This window comes from Platalea leucorodia (genome assembly GCF_965183815.1).
Source record: "Platalea leucorodia genome assembly, chromosome: 2".
Lineage (NCBI taxonomy): Eukaryota > Metazoa > Chordata > Aves > Pelecaniformes > Threskiornithidae > Platalea > Platalea leucorodia.
Window position 1 is genome coordinate 110386750 of NC_138824.1, and position 23674 is coordinate 110410423.

At 38.1% G+C, this 23674-nt stretch overlaps 1 protein-coding gene across 1 annotated transcript in view; it reads left to right on the forward strand.

The window, feature by feature from the left end:
• Positions 1 to 17935, forward strand: part of ROBO2 (roundabout guidance receptor 2) — a gene marked incomplete at both ends in the record, with an annotated part of 464836 nt that extends 446901 nt beyond the window's left edge. Inside the window, 4 exons of the mRNA XM_082336476.1 lie at positions 778 to 960; positions 5575 to 5745; positions 12929 to 13189; positions 17670 to 17935. Coding sequence (XP_082192602.1) covers positions 778 to 960; positions 5575 to 5745; positions 12929 to 13189; positions 17670 to 17935 — 881 coding nt within the window. The remainder of the gene's footprint in view (positions 1 to 777; positions 961 to 5574; positions 5746 to 12928; positions 13190 to 17669) is intronic.
• Between the last annotated feature and the right edge of the window lie 5739 nt (positions 17936 to 23674).

Consider the following 23674-nt stretch of genomic DNA (forward strand, 5'->3'; position numbering starts at 1 on the left):
TATCACTTTTCTCTTCTGCAGTGGTGGTAATCCATAGCTAGAAGGTACCATGAGGCCAGCACTGGCTTAGTGACTGACTCAGTGTTAAATTTCAGTATATATTTGCTCTGCTCTTGAATGTTAATTATTTCTAACCTTTTTAAAAAGTAACTTTAATCCACTAGAATGAACTACTTTAGGTCAGCTTTCTTCAGGCCGTTAAAATTGCTCATGTATTTTAAGGTTTTGATTGGGAAAATGTAATAATACCTATCTTGTTCAGGATAGCTCTTGAAGCACACGTCTGACTTCAGCTATATCTACCAAGACTTACACTTGTGCTGTCCTAAATTAAGACTTCATTTTGCAAATATCAAACTAGATACTGATAAATAACTCAAGTAAAAAAAAAAAAATCACATTCATTTCAATCCCAGGGAAAATCTATTAACTTTCAAAAGAATTTATTATGGACCCTTCACATTTGTAGAGAATATGTATCGTTTTGTTTACAGGATCAAAGCAACACGAAGCAAGCTATGAATGAGATCTCACTTAGCTTTGATAGTGCTCTTTTATACCAAGCTCTGTCAGATAAACTTCAAGTTTCCTGTTGTGAAAGGACATATTAGATGCGTCTTTAAGATTTAGATGAATATTACTCTTTTGTACCAAGCTCTGTCAAATGAATTTTTTGTTTCCTGTTGAGAAAGGACATATTAAGTGGGTCTTTAAGTTTTAGATGATCAAAAAATATCAAATGTACACAACTCACTAGACCCCTACATTTGTTTTTAGGTTCAATGGTAAATGGATGGGGTTCTGCGTCTGATGAGGATCGTAACTTTTCTAGTCATAGATCTAGTGTAGGTAGCTCCTCAGATGACTCGATCTTTACCAGCGGCAGTTTTGCACAAGCACTGGTTGCAGCAGCAGATAAAGCTGGTTTTAGGCTGGATGGAACCAGCCTGACAAGAACAGGTTTGTAGACTCAAAGTTGATGCTTTCTGCATGAAGGGTGTCTCTGCCTATTCTTCTCTTCTTTTCAGTGAACCTGCGTCTCACACTTGTCTAACATGCATGGAATAAAGTGGATGGAGATACTTTTATGAGGATATTTTAAATGAAACCTTGCATTATGTTTCATTTTTAGTGATTTGAAGTAGTGAATAGCACAAGCTTTTAATCTGCACCTTCAGTCTGCTGCAGTTTCCCTCTGTGCTGGCTCTGCTGTAGATTTACTGACATATGCTTCATTTAATATTTCAGTGAAGAGATCACTAATTCTGCCATGGTCTTTGATGATTTTGTTTTTTGCAAAATCTCCTCACAATCATTCACATTTCCAGTGATGAATTTCATGTTTAAACTATTGTCTCCATCCCTGCTCTTCTGTTGCACCTCTTCTTACAAAAGTATATTTTTCTGTGAAGTTTTTCTAAGCATGGGGTGAACTGGTGTGCTTTTATTGTTAACAATACAAAGTGTTTAAAAGCCTTATTAATAGCTGATTCAAAAAATACTTAATAAGTTAATATATTTTGATAAAATTTAATTTTAATTATGCCAACTGAATCTGCCAAGTTAAATGTAACAAAGGTAAAGTGACTATTGCTTTTGAAAACAGCCAGTCTTCTAAAGTGAATTAATGAAAAGTAAACATAATTTAGTTCATATTTTTAAAGCTCCATATGTTTTATTTCTAGCAAAAAAAGATAAGTAAAAATGACTTTTAAATATTCTGGGAAAAAAGAATGTATTTGCACTTGCTTAGTCTTATCAAAATAGCAAAAATAACTAATTATTTAAATCCACAAATCTAATAGCAAAGTATAAACTTGGGTCATATTTTTCTTACGCTTTCTCAGCCGATTCCTGCCCACGGGTCCCATAATGTTCCTATCATTTAAAATTTGTTAGTATTAGTCTGGTATGAAGTCTGTCCTTCAGTAAAATGTGTGCGTTTCTGAGAGATGTCTCCACATGTTAGGGCTGAAAACCGCAGGCTCTCTGCATGCAGTGACTTCATGGCAAGCACTGCCTTTTAGGAACCTTGGGAATGAAGAAAGGAATTGATGGCAAAGTCCTATGTCGCCAACAAACTACAGGGTGAACTGATACAGCTTTTGTGGGTACTGGGACTTTTGCCATTGACTTTGGTCAGACATAATCATCCTTAAAAGATAGTTATTCCACTGTTAAAAGTAGTTAAAACCCTCACTTGCTTCTTACACTAGTGGAAAATTGAGTAAATCTGTCTCATCATTTGAAAAAAACAAACCAAAACAAAACAAAAACTGTTGGAGACCTTCACTCATCTACTATAGGCATGTTTAGCCAAAATAGAATTTAAAATATACTGTTTTGCTTGAAGAGCCTCCTAAACAGTCTTGAATGAAAGGAGCAAATCCTTCCCAACCTTTTTTTTTGTGCTGTTCTTGGCCTCAGTAAAAGCTAATGCAAAGATTCACCCAAGGTTAATGTCACTTGTATCAGGCCATTGAGAAGTACAGTTTCCACCATGAACACAGACATAACAAAAGCAAATGGACACACAAACACATAGACCCTTTTAAATAAATATAATTTCTTATTGTAGCTATGTAAATGGAAAGTACAAGGAAAGGATGAGAGCCCTCTTGTCAGTTATATTTTCCTAGCTTAATTAGGTCACAAATGCACTTAAACTGAGTACTTGCATGTAATTCCTCGGACAGACTATTAGAGTTTAGGGTGCAACAAAGTATTCAGTAGTTGTGGTAGAGACTTTATGACTATTACCTTCTTATTCTCCTAATGCTCCAGCAGGCAAAATGGAAACAAAATAAAACGCACATGTGAACAAACAGCCCTCCCCTCTTCTCCTCAGAAAAACCTCAGCAGATGGAAATAAGTCCCCAGTGCTTACTGCAGTTTCATTATGCTATGATACCTCTCGGGGTACCGTGGATCAATCAGACATGCCTATTATGGACCTGCTGCACCACAGCAAACCCCGCATCGTGCAAAATGGTGTCTTGTAGTGGAGAAGCAGCAGTATTATTTCTGTTCATGGCTCTGGAGGGAGTCTGAAGGTCTTGACTGTTTACTTCTTTACAGTCTGGACAGTTATTTTCACCCATTCGGGATAGCTGTGAAATATTCTCACTGACATAAAAGGAAAAGTCCAACTGGATAACCTCACGTGGGTGTGTTTGATTGCCAAGCATAAGAGGCACCGGTAAATCCAGGTGCAATGTGTCTCTCCTGCCAGACACTTTGATTCCAGTTTCCAGAAGCCATCATGTGATTTGCCACAAAGTTCGGATAGTTTTCCTTTTTAACACCCTTGGGAAATGTAATCAAGAATTAGTGGATTCATCCTTGTCTCCACTTACACACACTAAATCTACTAGAGAGTCTGACACTGCTCAGCAGTTCTTACTGGAAGGGCTGCATACAAATACAAGAAGCTGTAATCAGTTATTAGGTGCATTGAAAAATGTGTTCTGGGAGCCTGCACATCATTTGTGTTTGCCCCATGTCTGATTTAGGTCAGTGCAATCTATTTTCCCTCATTTTCATGGAGGGATAAAAGAGAGAATGTTTGGTATTTATTTCTTTTTCAAACCAACATTCTGAATGAATAATCACATTTCTTCAGTCAAGAGAATAAGTGTGAAGACTCTTCGTCCTGCACTCACTAGTTGCACTTGCATGTTGTGAGTTCATTTTTGCAGAACATCTGTGCAATGTGCTGTGAGCTAGGACGGAATTTCAGGCTCCTATCTGAATTTCTTTGCATTAGTGGTCTTTTTTTTTTTTCTTTAAATGGAATTTTAGTATTTCATCTGTGTTCATCTGCTTTTTTATCCTTATCTATGAAACAAGGGCTTGATCACTTGTCTTTGTCTGGCTGCAGCTGTGCCAACTATAGAGGTTAATGTTTCCAGCCTTCCCCCGAATGCTTATTACTGCTTTCTCCCAGCTCCAGAATTAGCTCCTTGGGTGGGCGTTCTGTAACCCATTTTAGTTAAAATGAGCCAGGTTAGCAAAGGCATACTTCTCATACTGTTTAAGTTCAGCTGGGCTTATTTTGGTAGAGGAGAGTTAGGGAATGTCCACATGAGGGGTTCAAGTGTGGTGACCTCCAATAGCTGGCAGTGACATGCAGCTGGGAGACAAGCCTGCCTAAGAGCAATGTCCTCCTCAGGCTGCACGTCGTCAGACCAAGCCTGAGACAGTCGGGAAATCTCTGAAGTCAAATACTGAGATGTTATTCTAACATGTATTTATTAATGTGAAACACCATGTTAGAGAGATTATGGCTACTTTTTTCACTTTGCCCTCTTTGCACTGAGAATATTTCAAATAGTGCAGTGGGTAGCATATTACTCCTTATTAGGCTTATCTAGATCAGGTCATATGCGATGGCATGTTGGAAGTAAGCGCACTTGTTGGAAGGTTTTACTAGAAAACATAACTCACAGCAAGGTAGACCCTGGTCTAAGTTAACCAGAAGAAAAGAAAGCTCCTTACTAGCTTGGGGTCAGTTGACCAGCAAAGTAACAGACAGCCATTTTGCCACTTTCCGTCAACTCTTACACCATTTGGGCCCACAGTAGCACTGAAACAGCAAAAGTCCTGGCTGGTTTATACATTTTCCACTGCAGATAGGATTAAAACATTGAAGAATTTTAAGTACCAGTTCTAAGTGAATTAAAATGTTAACATCCCCAGGATACTTGGCAAGAATGGCATACAGATGAATAAAAGAAAGTAAAAGATGGTGATGTTTAGTTTTCATCAGTTATTATTAAACAACAAGCCTAGTTAAGTTAACTGAATAAAAATATCAAAATAAGAGGAAGTGAATATAGTAAATGAACAGTGCTCCTACGGTTCCTGCCATGATGCTTCTAATGATTTGTTCCATAGAACAGCAAAGACTTTTTTTTTTAAGAGAAATCGCATAGCTTGATAGTCTATATATATATATTAAAAAATCTGAGGAATAAATTCAGTTGGAATACATTATTTTTTAACATATAAAAATACTGAAAATGAACAGGAAAAATTTAACATTTAAATATATTCCCATTTTTATTTCTTGAGAAAAGAGAGCCCTTAAGTATACAAACCTACACTGCTACATAGCTTGCAAAATCAGTTATGTTTATCTCACTGGAGTTACTCCAGATATACAGTGCATATGGGAGCTTCTAAAATGAGAATCTGGCTCGGCAAACATGAAGGTGGAAGGCAGGAGGAGATAAATTTGATATGATTGCAGAACTGTTTTCCTTCCCTTCTCAAGGCTGAGGAGTTGTTATGACACATCTGTTCTGCACACAGGTAGGAGTTACATGGCATACAGTAGTTTTATCACAACAGATGGAATGATTTTAATTATAAAAGTTAAAGACAAAAGAATGCCAAGTTTCTCACTTCACTTGTTGTGGTGTGTCTTAAAGCAGTTGTCATCAGTAGGTACCTCGAGGGGACACTTTCTTGCCTCTGAGAATTAGACCAGATTTAATGTTTTGGAACAGACATTAATAGAACAGCCCATTTCAAGGCAATAACATTTTGTCATCTGGTTTCTCTTTTTTTTAGGCAAAGCATACCCTTCCTCTCAGAGACCTCGGCCGAGCAGTCCTTTTTCTACTGACAGCAACACCAGTGCAGCTGTCAATCAGAGTCAGAGGCCGAGGCCCACTAAAAAACACAAGGGAGGACGGTTGGACCAACCCTCCTTGCCTCATCGTAGGGAGGGAATAACAGACGGTAAGTGTTGTGGTGTGAAGTCTCTGATGATAACCTGCAACAAGCAGGTGTGCAGAATGGGAGAACGTAAAGCAATCTCTTAAGGAATACATGTTACAGTGAATTATTTGTTTGGTGAAGTGGTATCCCCAGGTTGCCACATGAGCAATATTGCAATGCTAGCAGTGTGGAGCTTGGTTAAGTGAGTCTTCAAGGAGCTTTTCTTTCTTTCAGCTCCGAACATGTTAGTATATCTTAGCTTTTCTCAGATCTCAATATAAATCTTCCCCAAAAATGACTGCGTTGCACGTGGGTTGACGTTAAAAAAATGGCCTGTGGGTAATTTTAGATAAAATGGAAGTAGCCACCACCAATAGTAGCGGTATGCCGTGAATTCCTAAGGAGAAACATAGAGCCAGTCCCACAATGCCCTGTTTGGTTTGTGCTGTTTTTGACAGCCACCCAACAGCTATAGCAATGCATGCCACACTTTTCTCATGATTGTGCCTCATGTCTTGTCTGTGCTGCTTCATTGCTGACATCCACTGACTGCAGTGACTTTGTTTCCCTCTTTGACATCTCCACCTCTCTCTGACCACTGCTTCCCATCTGGAAATTTCAGGCATGTCTGTTCCACTCTTCTAATGACTAAGCTCAGTCTTCCATTATCTTTGTCTACCCCGTCTTGAGTTTGGCAAAAGATGCAATTGCAGCCTGTTACTCCTTGAGGAGGACTGGATAGGAAGGTGGCCGGCTGGCTGCCTTCTCTTCCTTTCTCCTGATCTCTGGCCTGGCCCCTGTAGGTGTTGAAACGATCAGAGGCAGAAGCAGCCAAATAGAAAAACAGTATCAAAGGAACGACTAAGGATATCTGTAATGCCATGCAGATGGAGACGTGATCACTTTCCTCATGCTGACCTCTCTTTCAGTGTTCAAAGTGGGGAAATTCTGAGAGCTAGACTGTCCTACCTGCCTCAGTGGTCCTCATAACTCTATCTGGACTACAGGAGAGGGTGTGATGCCAGTGAGTCTATCTCCTAATCTTAAGTACATCTTGACAAATCTTCCAGTGTATGGGGAAGGTGTGAAAATAAAAAAAAAAAAAAATTACTTTAGGTTTTAGTATAAACAGCCTCCTTATTCTAGTGAAAATTGCTTGAGAATCATAGAATCATAGAATATCTCTGGTTGGAAGGGACCCATAAAGACTGTCAGGTCCTACTCTCTTCTTTACCTTCTTTGGACAAGTAATGTAATAAATAGATTTGATAGAAAGTATATTTAGTTTGCTTTATTTATAATGTGCTATTTATTACTCTAGGTACCTGTATAAAATATATTAACAGCTTGCAAGGTGGACTGTGGCCACTGAAACTACCAGAGCTCTCCTCTCAGTCATGTTATCAGGTGTACAGGTACAGTTTGCAGTATGCTCTGACAGATTCCTTGTTTGTCAGACCACAGAGCTGGAGAACAGATTCCAGAAGTGAAAGTCTTCACTGAAGGGGTTATCATTACATCTCATGCTTTATGGCTCATCCTCACTACCATATTATTTGGGAAAACAGCTTAAAGTAGCTTAGACTCCACTTATATGGTTTAAACATTAATGCCCTCCCCTTCTGGATATATTCCAGAGGCCTCCCTGCTACATAGATCCATTAAATAGATGTGTCTATGAGAATAGTAACTGGAAATTGTGGGTTGCTTGCAGTGCTGTCAGTACTCTTTTTGTGCATACGTCAAGTCACCCCTTTCGCGTGGCATATCCTGTCACCCTGAACTATGAGCCTTTTGGACCACAAATTCTGTGTACATGTGAGTTTGTACTGCACTCAGTATGGTGGGACCTTAATCCTTCTGCTTTTGAGTACTATTGCTATAGAAATGTTTAATAATAATGTGGTTACAAGAAAATTAATGGCAATCCAGTTCAGATCATGAGACAGATGGAAGTGTGACTCCTCGGGGAGTGACTCCATCATAAAATCTGGCATTGTTTTAAATTAGTGAAAGAGATCAGATTTTAATATTTATTTGAAGAAAGAGGAATCTTTATTGTCTTTTATTTATTCTTTATAAAATACTAATCTTGCTGGAATTTCTTTCCTTAGAGTCAGAATACCAATGATACACCATTTCCTTCAACAATCCACCTCTCAGACACAGGCAGTAACCCTAACAGCTTTTGAACACTGTTAGCTTAACATTAGTCTGTTATAAACCTAGTTAAAGTGCTTACTATGTGTTCCAAAAATGTATAATGTCCTGGAGTAATAGACAATCCTTTCCCATCCTCTCTTACCACAGGAACAAACAAACACAAATGGTGCAGTTTTTCCACTTCAACTCTTACTGAATATATGAGTCATTAAAGTGTAACGGCAAGTTTGAGTCATAGCTAAATTTGCAAAAGAACATTTGTCCATTAAGGAAGCTAAAGATTGCTGCTGCCACCTGTGTGTATGTAAACAAACTGAATTTAGGAACCTCTGGTATACAGAAATTAAAAACTGTAACTGCACGCTTTGTGTGGAATATTGCAATGAACTTTACAAAGAGAGGCAATACCACTATGCTTAAGCTATGGTTAGAAAAAGGAAGTAGGAGAACCTGGGATAGATCTAGCAATTCTGAGCCCTAATCCAGGCCAGTCTCTTCAGCCCTGGGCCATCCCGATTTCAGTGGGAAGCATCATTATACATTTTTTTCCTGGTTTTGAGATGTCTCTAATCCATTCCCTTACAACTCCTTCCTCTTGGATTTGTCATATGAGAACATACTTCCTTCGTCAGTTGTCTTCAAACACCCAAGCTGGATGAGTCCTAGCGTCCTGTGTTTAAGTCTCATCACATACTGGATATCTGTCATTTTAAATTTTAGTTGACCAAATAAGCTCTAGCCATGTCCTTTCTCTGCCCTTTCCAGTACACTTCCTGAGCACTTCCCGCTTGTTAACTGTAACCACGTGGGCTGCTGCAAAAGACCAAGGGAACTGTAGTATTTAACACGTAGCACACTGATCCCCGGCTTCGTAAGCATATGAGGGTACAACTTCATGCTTACTTTTGACAGCAGTGCACAAAAATCCCCTAAAAGCCTGCTTCTTCATTTTCTTCGGTGTCAGGTCAGAATCCTCTAGAGACTGACTCCTGATTGAGTCTTCATATTTATCTTCCTGTACAACTTGACTTTCAACTTCCCCGTCCTAAAAGACCATGAAGACGGCAGCAAATCCACAGAGGGAGAATACCTTATGAATCCCTCAAATGATGAAAAACCTTCATTCTGAGCTCACAGTCCACCATAAAAAACAAATAGGAGGTTTTTAGTTCTAGTGCTCAAGGAATAATTTGTTTTCTTGGAAACAAAGAATGAATTATTATGTATTAATGAATTAATGAATGAATTATATGTATTAATGAATTGCAGAACGGTGGAATCTGGCATATAGGTAGTGGCATAGTAACTGCATGACTGAATTTAAAAGCTCTTCCATAGTTGAGCATGATGTTTAAAAAACCCAAAGAGGAGGCAGGAGGGAAATAGGGGTTAAAAAAGGAGAACTGGAACTTAGGATTTCTATTAGCTTTGCTACTGACTTGCTATCGTGTATTACAAATCAATTTTTGCTGAGGTAGATCACCGTAGAGAAGATGCTTACCTTCTGATGCTAGAAAGTGGTTCAGAAGCTTATTAACTGTCACAGTAATTATCACCCCTAGGAAAACGCATTGCTGGCACAGATGGAAAGGGATGTCCTTATACTTGTTGGTTCTGTAGCTTGCTGCTTTTTCCGGTTGATAATGAGAGGCTATGCCAAAGCTTGACTGGTGCCTGAATCATTTGGCCAATGCTCTGCCTTCTAAAGGAGGGCTGAAGTAATCCCAGGCCAAACATCCATCTGCCTCTTATCAGGCACTCCGATGTCCTACAGCTTCTCAATCACAATCCCTCCATTACTAAATCAATAAGACCGTCACCTCCCCACCAATGCACTTACAAATTGCCTTGCAAGTTTGATAATTCTGCCATTAAAGGCTGCAAGTGGTAGTCTGGATGACATCCCACTGGCCTAGTAAGTTACTAGCTCAATGTGGGTGTTTTACCTGGCACCTGGAAGATAAATGTCATTTAGATGGAAGTACAGTGATAATCAGTGATACTACTCTGGGTATCCTCACTGAAAATCCTGCTGAAGTCCTTAAATTTCTAGATTCAAAAGTTCCTAGAAGTGATTGACATGATGGAATGAGTTGGCTTGGCTCTATGTGGTAATAAGTCTGTCTGTTAGGGACTGAGACTACTAACTTGTCTGATCTCTGTTACCCCTTTACTACCAGCCGAAATGCCAACCGTTAACCATCATTTATATGCATACTAGTAAGTGTGCGTGAACGCGCGTGCACAGTCACATATGGACATGTTTGGCTGAGAAGTGAGAGAAGAGGCAAGAATGTGGCACTGGAGGAGGAAACTCCTGACTCCAGCTACATGGGGTGTTTATATATGCCCAGGCAAGATCACAGAGTGTATTTAGTAATTTACCTAAGGCAGAAGATCTGCACTACAGGATTTAAGTTGTAGAGCAAATAAAAAGCCACATTTCCAAATTAAGCTCTCTTCCAGCTCTTATTAAAAAGGAAAGGTAAGTGTTACTGTGACAATCAATAAGGAGGTGAAAAAGCAAACGGTTTTAGTCAAGTGATGGTCGGCTAGAATTAGTTCTTGCAGATCTTCTCAGACATGTCTAACACAGTAAGTCTGTACTCAGGCTGCAGCCAGGTTGCATTAATTCTGTAGTACCTGTAATTCTTCTAGAATTGTGTGAAGCTTCATCAGAAGCTAAATTTTATTTTTCATTTCAGTTCATCCACAGGTCTAAAACACCCAAAGAACTTTACAAACATGGTTTTTCATTTCACTTCTATGCATCAGGCAATCAGTATGCCCATTTTGCGGATGGATAAAAGTAAGAATCAGGTTAACAGTAGATCAGCATAAGTCTACAGTAATTCCAGGAGTTGCAGCTAGCTCTAGAACATGCAGTACAGTTTAAGTACAAACCTTCTTTCCTTCTCAGTATCTAATTAATAACAACTATTAGATGGCAATTTCTGAAGAAGGGTACTGTATGTTAAGAAGTTTAATACCGCAGTAATTTTAACTTTTTTTTTTTTTTTTTTGCTATGATACTACTTTAAAATTTTGTTTATATTGAACGGTAAATATTTTATCTTGGAAAATTGCATTGTCAGATGTCATGTTATGACTGTGTTTATTGGATTCAATGCATCTCCATAAAGTGCTTATAAATCACAACTTCAGTAATCTCTATTTCAGATTGCATAAGCAGATGCCAGTGTTGTGGTTCTGTACATTAACTGGTTATGATTGCAATAAAATCAATTATAAGAAATGCCGTTTTGGAAGCCAACGCTATAAAGCAATTTTAACATTGGCAAGCTCCCATACCCTCCTGCTTCCACCTACAGTAACTCAACTATAGTCATTGTCATGAAAGGTCACATCTATATTCATAACTAAAAATTTCTCAAATAAATTAGTGCTGAACATAAAGCATACACCAAGCTCACTGACAGATTATTATGAGGCTGTTCTAGCCAGAAGATAGATATCTTAATCTGGGGTATAGCACTTCAGCTGTGAACAAAGGTATGGGAGCAACATCAGATACAACTTCTTTCTCTTGTAGACACAAATAACCCACACGTCCTCATTTATCTGTAAGAGACAGTGTTGACTGGAATGACATCTCCGCAACTTTGGAAGAATTTCTGCCCCACAGATGAGATAAAAGTATCACCTCTAACAGCAAGGACATGAAAAAAAGTCTGTAGCATTATATAAAGCTGGATTACAGCCTTCAAAATAAATTCATTCCAAAGGCCTCCTCACCAATTTATAAAATTAATTTCAGTTTCACTAGAGTTATAAACATCAGATTTTCCTGCAGGAAAAGCAGAGGTTTACTTTTCAATGCCTTTTATTGAGCCAAGTTCAATTCCTTGACAAACCTTGACAGCACTGTAAGATACAAAAGACTACAAGGCAGGACAGACCCATATCTAGTGTAAACTAAAATAAGTGAAGTTGGTGCGGCTGCACAGATTTATTTGGGCTATACATTGCTCAAACCCAGAATTATCAACAAGTGTTCTTCATATAAACCAGGTATCTTATATGGGGAAGTTTTCATTACAATGTTAAAGGCACTTTTCTGATTTTTTTTTTTTTTTTTTTAATGGACTGTTATAAGTCTGTCACATAGTTTACAGGAAAATCTTACGTTTAGAATTATGATTATCCAGATTCTATAATTACCTTGGGTCAAGGACTAATAAACAAAATGTACTTTTGCCTCCACAAATGTGATTAGAAGCTTGATCTTCAATTCTACAAGCATCTTCGTAGTCCAAGTCATAAACTTGAAAAAGACCAAGAGTTGTTAGAGACCAGGCAAGCGTCTTTTGGTGTTCAGCTGAAATTGTATTTTGTTTGGTTATATTTGCAAGATGGCTAAAATTAAGAGTGGCCATCCTCTTGTCTGCGAAGACACTAGCTCTTGGCTGAACTTTCAAATAGTGCTTGAATAAAACGTTCATCCGTTGTTTGGTGGTTCCATTTAAACATGGATTTTTCACAGATGTGTTGATGCTTTTTCAATGACAGTAGGTTTTGTGAATAATTCTTCCCCACGATTTTGTGGAATTTTATGCATTTTGATAAAGTTGTTTATTTAGATTTTGAGTTTAAGCCTCAAGCTGAAAATGAAGCCCAAAAATGGGGGTCATGAAGCGAGGCCCAATATGATGGGGGGAAATTCTCTCTCTCAACTGATTCAGATCAGTTTTTCATAGCCTTTCTTAATTGCTTGCTGTTACTGAAAGAGCCAGATGGAGTATACCCCACAGAAAACAAATCCCATGCTTAGCCGTGTAAGTCAGGGCTCACAGTCTATTGATTTTTATGGAAGTTAGAAAGAGCTAGCAACACAGTAACCTGAGTAAAAAACTACTGGAAGGTATAAAAACATTTCTGATTAACATGAAATTTCCTCCTTTCAAAATCAGCAAATGAAGTGATTCGTGCCATTTGCAAGGGACTTTTCTTTTCAGCATCAAATAGACCTTCTGTTTCCATTAAAATAGTAGTTCATCTAAATCTTATTCACGTTTTTTAGATCTTCCACCACCACCCGACCCGCCCCCTGGTCAGGGTTTAAGGCAGCAAATAGTCCCCGGCCAGCGCGGAGGCTCGGCAGAGAGGAAAGGAAGCTCTCTTGAGAGGCAGCATGCACCGAACATAGACGAAACAAAGAGCTCCCTGGACCGGCAAGCTAGGACGTCACTAGAGTGGCAGCGGCAAACCCAGGAGTGGATAAGCTCTACAGACCGCCAAGAGGATTTCAGGAAAGCCCAACACAAACAAGCCTTCGGATCAGGTGTGTGTGCGCTGCACCAGCCGAGGCAATGCAGACGGCTTCTTGGCACCTCTCAGCTGAGGGTTTCTGTATCTGGCAGGAATCTAGGATCACCTCACGCCCCTCTGTGCCAGCACTGGTGAGGCTCAGGCTGGAAAATAAGAAAAGGCAAAGTGAAACGAGACCTTGTGATCCAAGTATTTTTCCTCCTGCAACAATGAAATCTCATTAGCACCTAACTCGGTGCATTCCTTACAGTGTTTCGGCAATTAATAATGTTGTCAAGTATAGCGGTGGAAAAAACAGGAATAGTTGCAGGCAGGCAGGGAAAGAGGAACAGATTTTTAGAGTATTTTCTGTTAGATGTATTTATTTATACATATAGGGCCATATTTTCTAGTTCTTTCAACCTGCTTCTAAATTGGCAGCAGTTGTTTTTGCATGTCTGCAAGAAGGTTGATACTTCTGAGCAACTGACATTCCTTCCAGCTGTATTTAAAACACTGTCTTCTCCTTATTCGAGGATATGACAAAGTAACATTCATCTCTTAGGCCCAGCAAGATGACAACACAGGTTTTCATCTTTATACAGGACCTGCTCATTGCCGAGTGCTGACTTTATCTCCTAAATGGATTTCAAGTCTGTAAAAATGCATGCAGGAGGCAATGCTGAGCTGGAGTTGTAGTTCTACAATACGCGGAGATTCCTTCTCTCAGCCTGACCTCAAGTAAAAGCTGCTGTTTCAGGTCCCCTTACCAGGGTATTTTCTTTAACCCACTAATCACATGTTATCCCAGTGCTGATTAGAGTGATACAAGAGGACAATTAAGAAGATTAAAAAAAAATTATACTGTACATGGAGCTTTCTGTAGGGCTACACTGTTTCTTCAAGTATGTATGTAACTCCCACAGTAACATTGGAGATACTCATATTAGCCATCTTTTTCTTGATTTTATTCTATTATTAATGCTCCTTGTTAATCTAGCACACTAATATCAATGACATTCTAAAAGAAAAATAGTACTATGCAGGCAAACCTGTCATGGGGGCAGGATTTACTGAATAAAGTCCTCCTAGGAAATACTGCTACCCGTATTTAAATATTTTAAATACAATCTGTATTTTAAAATGTAACAAAAATGGTACCATTAAAACCCCCTAATCTTTCAGCTGCATAAACAAGTGAGTGGTTGTTCGTGTTGTGAAATGATGATGTGAAGTCACAGTTTAAAAATAATGTGTGAAATTCATGCTATTTGGTGAAATGGCAATTTTAATTCCACGTATGAGATGTACAAACACATAGAAAATATCCGGAATACATCTAATTTCTTTGTACGTTTTTATTAAGGGTGCTTCTCTGACCTGGTTAGCAAGAACTCCCCTCCTTTTCCTCTGCTTCATAAGTGTACAAATAGAAGTTGTCGGTTATTCCATCATACAGAGGGTACACAGTAGTAAAATTCACATCCTGCAGGACTTGCATTTATCTGTCCTTAAATAAAAAGAACTTGACAATTCCAGTGCCCTACAAGAGCGTTGAATTTAGGGCCGGAGTGATTACAGGTATCTTGTTCTTATCGAATTCAGGATGTCCAGAGCAATTGCATGTTCTTTATACATGACAAGGGATTCCACTAGGAGCTATTACAGTTTTACCCTGGTGGGAGGGGTTCATAAAGTTTGTGCACAAGGTGGGCCAGAGCTTCGTATCTGTTTATCTGTATTCTCATCCCAGCTTCTTGCACTACAGCTTTCTTGCTCTGTATTCTTTTCTCTGGTAGATTTAAAAAGGCTACTCTTGTGTGTGATGCATGTTTATATTACTAAATTTTGGGGTTTTAATAATATTAATTGTGCTTCTTCCCTTTTCCTTTATTAATGACAAAGATCTCTGGAAATCCATTCTGTCCCATTTTCAATATATTTCCAAAAGGAGTTATTATTAGCTATCAGCTTCCAGGAAATAGCTGGTTTGCTGCTTAGGGGGCTTCATTCAGACATTGCCAAGCTGTGAGTGAAATTTTGAAAGCAAGACCTTTGGCTTGAAGTTGAATAGAATAAAAATACCTAATTCTGGGAACCGTGTTTCCACTGGTTGCTTTCAGTATAAACAAGATCACTGAGTTCCTGCCAGTGGCTTCATTGTGGAACCGCAGTTACAGCACATCAAATATGACATTCTCAGCTGCCCCTCCAAAGAAAATAGTGCTAGATCAAGTTACAATAGTTTTGATAATATTAAAATCCTTTTGATTATTTTATGGGGTATAGAAACATTGTTACACACATATATCCTTATTTCACAGGGGCTGGAATTATATCTTCAAATTAAAAGCTCGGTATTTCAGAGAAGGGCATCAGCAAAGTCTCCCCATATTCTTTGCAGGCCTGGGGCATGGGGCACTGGTTTGAGTGTTTAATAAATGTGAACCCATTCTAAGGACTTGAGACAACTACCTTTCATGTGCTAGAATATTGTGAAAAACTTAGCCTTTATTTTATGTCACATTTGCTTATTTTATGGATTGCATTTATTTCTGAGGGCACAACAGATAATTTAACACCATATGCTCTATAATGATAATGCACTTTATATTTATTCATGGTCGGTTTTTCTCAATATTTCATTGAACCCGAAGGAGGCCTTATCCTGAGTCCACAAACTAGAAAAACAAATCAATTGACCATATATGTCATCTTCAAACTCTTTTGCAATGCTAGTGACTTTTCTTTCCATCCTTTAAAAATGTATCCAGCTTTCTGCTGAACTGATTTATGCTGCTTGCTTTATTGCTGCCTTAATGCAAGCTGTTCCATATTTTAGCCAGCCTTTGGAAACCAGGTTTGCATCTGATTCTATTGTTAGGGCTTGATATATAAAGAACAGGTAACATAATTTAGGAGACTGTGGCCGTTAAATGCCATTTTACTATGTCTTTTAAGCATTTCTTTATATTTCAGCAAGGACGGCACATGGTCACAGCACAAAACACTGATAATGCCCTTACCTCCTGCAGCGCAAATACTCTGGTCCCTTGGGCAGGGCCAGAGGGAGTTACTTTGGCAGAGAAAGAAGTCAGCTGCCTGCCCTTTTCTGCAACAGATTTACCTTACAAACGGGTTCTGTTCAATAGCAGCTCACATGGGGAATTCCCGTGTCCTGCTCACTTGTGGCAGCAGGCGCAAAGAATGAAATCCTGGGTTTCTTCCACAAATTTGTTCTCATTTAGCATTTCCCTACGTTAATTGTGCCTCTGCTGCAGCCTTTGCAAAGGCTTCAAGATTGTGAATAAAAGCATTTTTATCTCCTCTTTCTTTCCAACCATCTCCACCTACTTTTCCTTCTGTGTTCCTGCCCTCTGTCAAAGAAAGTCTCTTTCTCCTCATCAGATTGTTTAAGAGTGAAGACAATGGGAAAAGTAAACTTAAAAAAAAAACCCTTTCAGCCCAGATTCACTTTAAAAAATGGAAGATTGAAGCAGGAGGTAGCCCACTGATTTCAGAAGGGGCAATTCCTGTGTTTGAGGTTAAGCATATACACTCACATTCTATCACATTTCAGAATCAAACTATATTTGGCAAGGTCTCTTTCTTCAGGTTCTGGGACAGCAAAAGTGGATCGTATGCAGTAAAGAAATAAAATCGTATTTCTATTTCAGTGTTAAATCAGTGCTGCTGTTTTGTTTCTTAGGTTAGGATTATTACAACAATATTTCCTGCAAACTCTAATCAGATGTGATGTCTTGTTTTACTTCATGCTATATGAAGACGTATAGTCCCATGCTTTATTGGTATTAATCCTGCTCTCACAAGCAGTTCATTATTACAGGTCTTCACAAAGAAAGAGACCAAGTGAGCAAAAGTAAGCCTTTTGCTCATAATGGAACATGAAAAAAGCTGCAGGAAGATTTACTCACCCCAAATATTACAACTACTAATATTATGTATAATATAATGTTTTCCAACGTAATTCACAACCATTTAAAAAAATCTTCAGTGTACTTTGCATCGTTAGAAATTACTGAGCTGCTGGAAGCTAATTAAATTAGCTGATATTGTAGTTTTTTATCTAAATTGATTGAGATAATGTTACCATAATTTAAGCTAAAGAAAAGGAAAAAGCACATTCATGTAGGCTTGAAGCAAAAATCTAATCATAGCTGCAGTGTTTTGGAAATTTTATGTGCATCTATTTTATTAAAGTACCTATGATTCATGATCTATTACTTCATAATGAATCTAGACTTTTTATAATTAATACAAACTAACTTGGGAGTTTACATGAAAGCAAGATGAAATTCATGCCGGTTTCTTTGTCTGTGGGATACAACACCGAGTTGTGTATTTTCTTAGGTAAAATTGCCATGCTACAAAGCAAGACAAAAGACAGATATCTGAGGGCAGGAATGAATACGATGTCCATATAAGAATACCTTGACTATTCTGATTTATAGGTATTTATTTGGTATTTATTTTGTTACGTTTTTCTTTTCTAGAAGAGGCGCTCGTACCATATAGTAAACCCAACTTCCCATCCCCTGGCGGCCACAGCTCTTCAGGAACAGCTTCTTCTAAAGGATCAACCGGACCTAGAAAAGGTGAAGTCTTGCGAGGAGGTCACCAACGCAATGCCAGTGACCTTCTCGATGTAGGCTATGTGGGATCAGACAGTCAAGGACAGTTTACTGGTGAATTATGTAAGTTTAGCTACAGTTCAAACTCTCAAATAGACAAAAAGAGAAAAATTATAAATCTGTTGTGAAGAGAGGAGGAAGTTGAGTGTGATAATCAGATTAAATTTTACCCAGATCTTTTTGCCTTCTGAGGTGTTATGCCTGTGATGACAAACAAATGAAGTTGCTCTGTTCTTTGGTTTGGACCAGTTCAAATCTGTGTAAGCCATGCCAATGTCACCTGCGTAGTACATCTTTCAGTGTGTAATACTAGTGAAACACTGGGAAAATGGAAAAGAAATTCTAGTAACTTAGAATTTTCTTGGCAAACTGTAGCGTGCTTGTCTTGGAAATGCCACTGGCAGTTTTTTTCAGAGGAGTGAATGAAAAAGGTGCTGGATTTGTTGGGCATGGTGGCAAGCTTGTCATGCCTTCTCTTTAACTTTCTGTTGCTTGACGAGCAGTGTTCTGCTCTGTTTGACCTTAGATGGAGGTCCTCTTTTTTCAACTGTGTAGCCCAGTTTTTCAGTTGTATATCCCAACTCTTTCCTCAGCTTCCCAGGCCAGAGGAATTATTTTCCAAACTTTTTTCTACTATCACTCAATATCTGTTAAACTTTGTATAAAAGCATGTTAATGCACTGTACGTGACGGTAGTACTAGATGCCAAAAGGTTTGACTCTGTTGTTTGAAGCAGTACAGCAACGTCCCAGCTAGCTCAGGCATAGTGGTACGTTTACTAGTAAAAGTAATGTAGCTGTTGACGTGTCTGCCTCCTATGTGCTGCAGCCAAACCCTCAGTACCTCCCAACAGTTACTGCCCTGTAGCTTGTAAGTGAGCTAATGGTGATCCACAAACCCTGAAACGTGCTATCTCAGATACGGTGTTCGTAAGTGCTGAATTTTAGCATCCATCACTTTTCAACTTAGAAGCAATTAACTCTCTTCTCCCAACCTATTGAATATTCATCCTGTGCTACAGTAATATTGCCATAGGCTTTGTTTTGTGTTTTTTCTCCTTACTACAACCTCTTTCTCTCTCTTTGTTTCTCTCTATAGAGTAGTTGGGAAGACACATTGCAAGCTGCTCTGATGGACCATCAGGTCTGAACTCATGGAAGTGATGACACTAAACAGTGCAATGAACATTTTCTTTATTTATGTACTATTAAAAGAACTGTAAATGCAATGTAAAGACACACAGCCACACATATCCCACAGATAATTTACTTGTGTTCTTCTCTTTAATACACCATCCACCTTAAACTATTCCTTGTCAGGAGTATATAAAAAAGAAAGAAAAAAAAAAAAATCACCCTCCAGGATGAAAAGGATTTCGTTCTGTATATAATTTCTTTTGTTGCATTGCTATGCAAGCTCACCTTCTTTTTAGCTATGTTCATATTCATGTCTGTTTTTATTGGTCTGTTGTACTATATGTGAATTAATAGGCTGTGGTGCCATATATTAACTTTTAATTGTGTAACTTTTATGTTTAAAGTTTGCACTGCAATTTTATTTGGTGATAAGCACAAAACTCTACTCCTCATGACATGAAGAAAAAAAGAGACTGAATGTGTGAAGGTTTACGTACTGTAAGCTACTTTGGATAATGCTGGATGTAAAGGATTATGTTAGGTGGTTTTCCATTGGGGTGTAGAAATGAGAAAGTGACAGGCAAAACTGATGTCAGTGAAGACATTAGAGACAGATTTAAATCTTTTAAAAGCAAGCAACATAGTTGCTCTTCCTATTTAAGAAGGGGTCAGAAGTTGGAAGTGTGAGATTAAAGAGTGAATATGAAAACTACAGGTAGCATGAGATGGCCTAGACCCTTTCACTAGCGTGATGCCCTTAGTATCTGTTTTTAGCCATCCCATGCCACTGAGTAAAGGGGAAGAAAAACAAACCTTGCTACAAACAAAAGAACTTAAGGTGTTTCACTAAAGCTGGTTTTATATTGCAGTTTTAAAAGAATTATTACCATATAATTTCTCCAACCCAAAATATAAGGCAGAGATTTCCCAGGAGAAACAAACAGTGTAAACTCAAGGAATACCTAGTAAGTAGTAAAGGATGCAATTTATTATTAAGACATATTCAGGCTGCTTCCAAAAACTTGAAATGTCAGAGTATCGTATTTCATCTTTCCAATACATGTACAGTACAATAGAGGATAGAGCTGCACCACTGAAATTCATGACATTAATTGTTTTGATGCAGTCTAAACAAACTTTTGTGTTCTGTTACCTGAAGTCTGTGAGAGCTGAAGCTGGATCCACTAAATTTGTAGTAAAATGTTTAGTGTTTGGAAGGAAAGCAACGGTCAAATTATTTTCGGCTTGCATTAACTACATTTCTGGCAATACAATACATCCAAAAAGTTGGAGATAAGCAAGGAAAATCTTTGACCTGTGTTTTAGTGAGTGGCTTCAAACCCTACTATGATGAGGAAATAGCGCATGTTTATACACTTTTTGAATAAACCAAACTCTGTAAGTGGACATTAATGACAGCATCCTGTCTCTTCATTAGTTTTCATTACTTTGTCCAAATCTTCTGTACCTCTCAAATCTCAATGAGTAAATTGTCAAACTTTTCTTAGAATATTGTATGTGGATAGCGCACTCATTTGATGCTTAAGTTAAATATTGCATCCTACAGCTTATTTCTGTTAGTTATCTGACCATGAACACAAGTTTCCATTTGAATACCCTTTTTCTATAACCAGTCTATGTTGTTTTATATATTGCCTTGGAGCTCACCAGTATTAAGAACACTTTTAGTAATGGCAGAATTTTAGAACAGTAAATTACAATGCTAAGTATGTGTTGCTTTTCATTTCATTAACTTGTTCCATGATAAGATAAAACACTACAGCCATCAACTATGACTCAGCACTACTGAATATTAAAAAAATGCTAGTTAACTTTCTTAAGGTCAAGACTGTTATTTAGCAGGTTACAAACCAAAAAAGTTGAGAAAAAAAAAATGTATGCATTCATTTATATATGTGACCAGTGAATATATGTAATTTTCCTGTTTGTTAAACCATTGTTAAATGGTTGTTAAACCATTATACTTAAAACCATTACTTAAAAATGTGCAAAAATGTTCAAGCAAGATAAAGAAGGCATCATATTTACATATGTATGTTTTTTATTTTGGTATTATCATATGAAGAGAAGACTATTCAGGGTACAATTGAAATTTAATTCTCTGGAAAATGTTTAACTCAGTCACCGGTAGATTTTTTTTTTCTTTTAATTCGAACGCTTGTGCTGAGCTTTGGTGGAACACCTTACTCACTATATTCTATTCAAAATTCAGTATCATTAGACGTTGATAAAGCCATCCCAATTACTTTCAAATACGTGTTTTATCTCTTCCACTGGAAAGTAAATGTGTGTCAGTATTAAAGCTGTGCAGTACCATGATATTCACTAACTTGTCCATCTGCTTCTGTACATTTTTGTTCATTAATAATTTGCTTACAATATTACATAAGGTGGCGTTGTGTATCGCAAAGTGTCTCCATTATCTTACAGGTGATGTCTCTTCTTTTTTTTTCTCTCTCTCTTTTCTATACAGTGTACTTCCAATGAACCACAGTACATATTTTTTAAAATGCCATTTAATTTACTATTTTAAAAGAAGTATTCTTCTTTTTTTTAAAAAATTGAAAACATTTATTGTGAATAATGTGTTTAAAGAAAAGGGATGTTGTGGCAGCACTTAGAATTGTTTTTTAATTTGTTTTTTTAAAAAACTGTTTATTGGCTACAGTCTGTTCACGAAAAAGTATGATCTCTTAATGTGTTTCATTGGTATTGTTAGTGCAGCAAAGTTTAATTGGCATAAAAAGTTGGTTAATAGTACTGTTGAAGTGTGTATTGTATATTTACTGGGGAAAAAATAAAACATATTCACCTTTCAAATCTATGTTAAAAGACCTTGAGTAAGGAGTCAATATGTGAAAACCCAAACTGGGAAAATCAGGCAATAATAACATAGACTGAGCTATGATCATCACTGTCCACTTACAGTAACAAGGAACATTTTATACGCTGATTTTTGAACTAAGCTAACAGCTATCTTATAAATAGGCCAGCGGTAAACATTGCCTGTCATAGGGATTTCTGTTTAAGGTCCTGTTATGTTGGGAATAGTTGTACCAATGTAATTACACTGATACAGCTATTCTAGTGATAAATCCTCTGTTTATAGACATACTATCTCAATGTACAGTAAGGACCGTAAGGGCACAGCTTACTTTGCTTAAAGCCCGTAAAGTAGTGGACATGTAAAACCTGCGTTCAGTGGCTCTGAGCCCTTGGACTTGGGATTTTGTCCTGGTGGAGCTACTGCCAACCCAGTACAGAATATCCCCAGAACGTATAGATAGATGCTAGGTCAATTTTTCCTCAATCTTTGTATTGACTACATGCTCAATTTTGAATACAAGAGGGCTGAAGGACCAAGTAATAAATTGTTACATGTGCTTCAGTGGTGTATTGCTGTATGGGCAGCCATTTCAGTGATGCAAACAAGAGACATTTCTTTTTCGTTATTTATTATTTCTCAAGTCATTATCCAAGTTAGTAAACCTTTTGAGTAACTTTTGGTTGTCACCTGAAGTACAACAGAAACACCGTTCCTTGGGAAAAGTACAAAAGAAAAGGAGCATGGAGTGTTTTAAGTGTATTGATTTAACTATACACCAATGCAAAAGGAAGACATGACTGTTTGAAATAGTAATGTGGTGGCTTATGCTTGCCTCAGCCTGTACATTGCCAGCCAGGAGAAAAGGTGTGTACTAAGGCTGAGAAAGAGTCCTCACAACTGACAGAGGAAAGGTAATTGGGTTGGGGGAGGTTCTGGCAGGAACTTTTTCTTTTTTTAAAAAATATAGGCAGCTCCTTTGGCTTTTCTACAATTTATGCAGTTTGGTTTTTTTATGATTAATGGCCTTGTGGAAATTTAGCAGGGGAACTAGAAGGAAAAAAGTTGGCCTTCTTTTATAAAGATTTGGGGGAACTTGTTTGCTGAGGGGCGGATTTTTTAATTTCATTTTTATTTTTTTAACACATTTGGTTCCGTCTATCGGGAACACGTTAGCTAAAAATAAATTATATTTGAAAACCATGTGGGCAATGGACAATTCATTTAGGAGGTACATTCAAACAGCAGGAAAGATAGCAAAGAGTAATACTAAAAAAGGAACACATACATTGCCTTAGAATCAGCCAAGTCCACGACTGTAATTACTACATGTAATTACATTTTTAATATTAATATTAAATTTTAATAAATAATAAATTACTGTAATTACTACATGTAATTCTGAACTGTCAATAATACATATAAGCTTCATTGCGTTTGGTTTCCATACCAAAATAAATTATCCAAAGTCCATAGGAGGCCTAGATCCTCAGGACACGAAATCCAGTACTTTAAGCGTGTGGTTAATCCAAGCCGGTGGGACAGGAGTATGCTCAGGGTGTACGGGCCCCCAGCCCTGGCTGCTTGCACCCCAGCAGTCTCCAGCTGGGAAGCACAGGTGGCTTCAGGCTCAGCGGGTTTCAGTGGATGCCTTCGCTAGGCATCTTGTCAGGCATCATGTATGTAGAGGCAGGGTACTTCACCGAGGATGGAGTTTTTCAAGGCAGGGAAGGTCTCCGATGAGTTAGGCATTGTGGTGGTTCACATTGGGACCGCTTAGTCAGACAAGTCTCACGTTTTGGGACTACCCTCCCCAGCCCTTGTCTCAGTGTTGTCCTGCTGTGGTCTGTGTACTCAGGGCTGCTCCGATCCCCTGGATCTGGGGT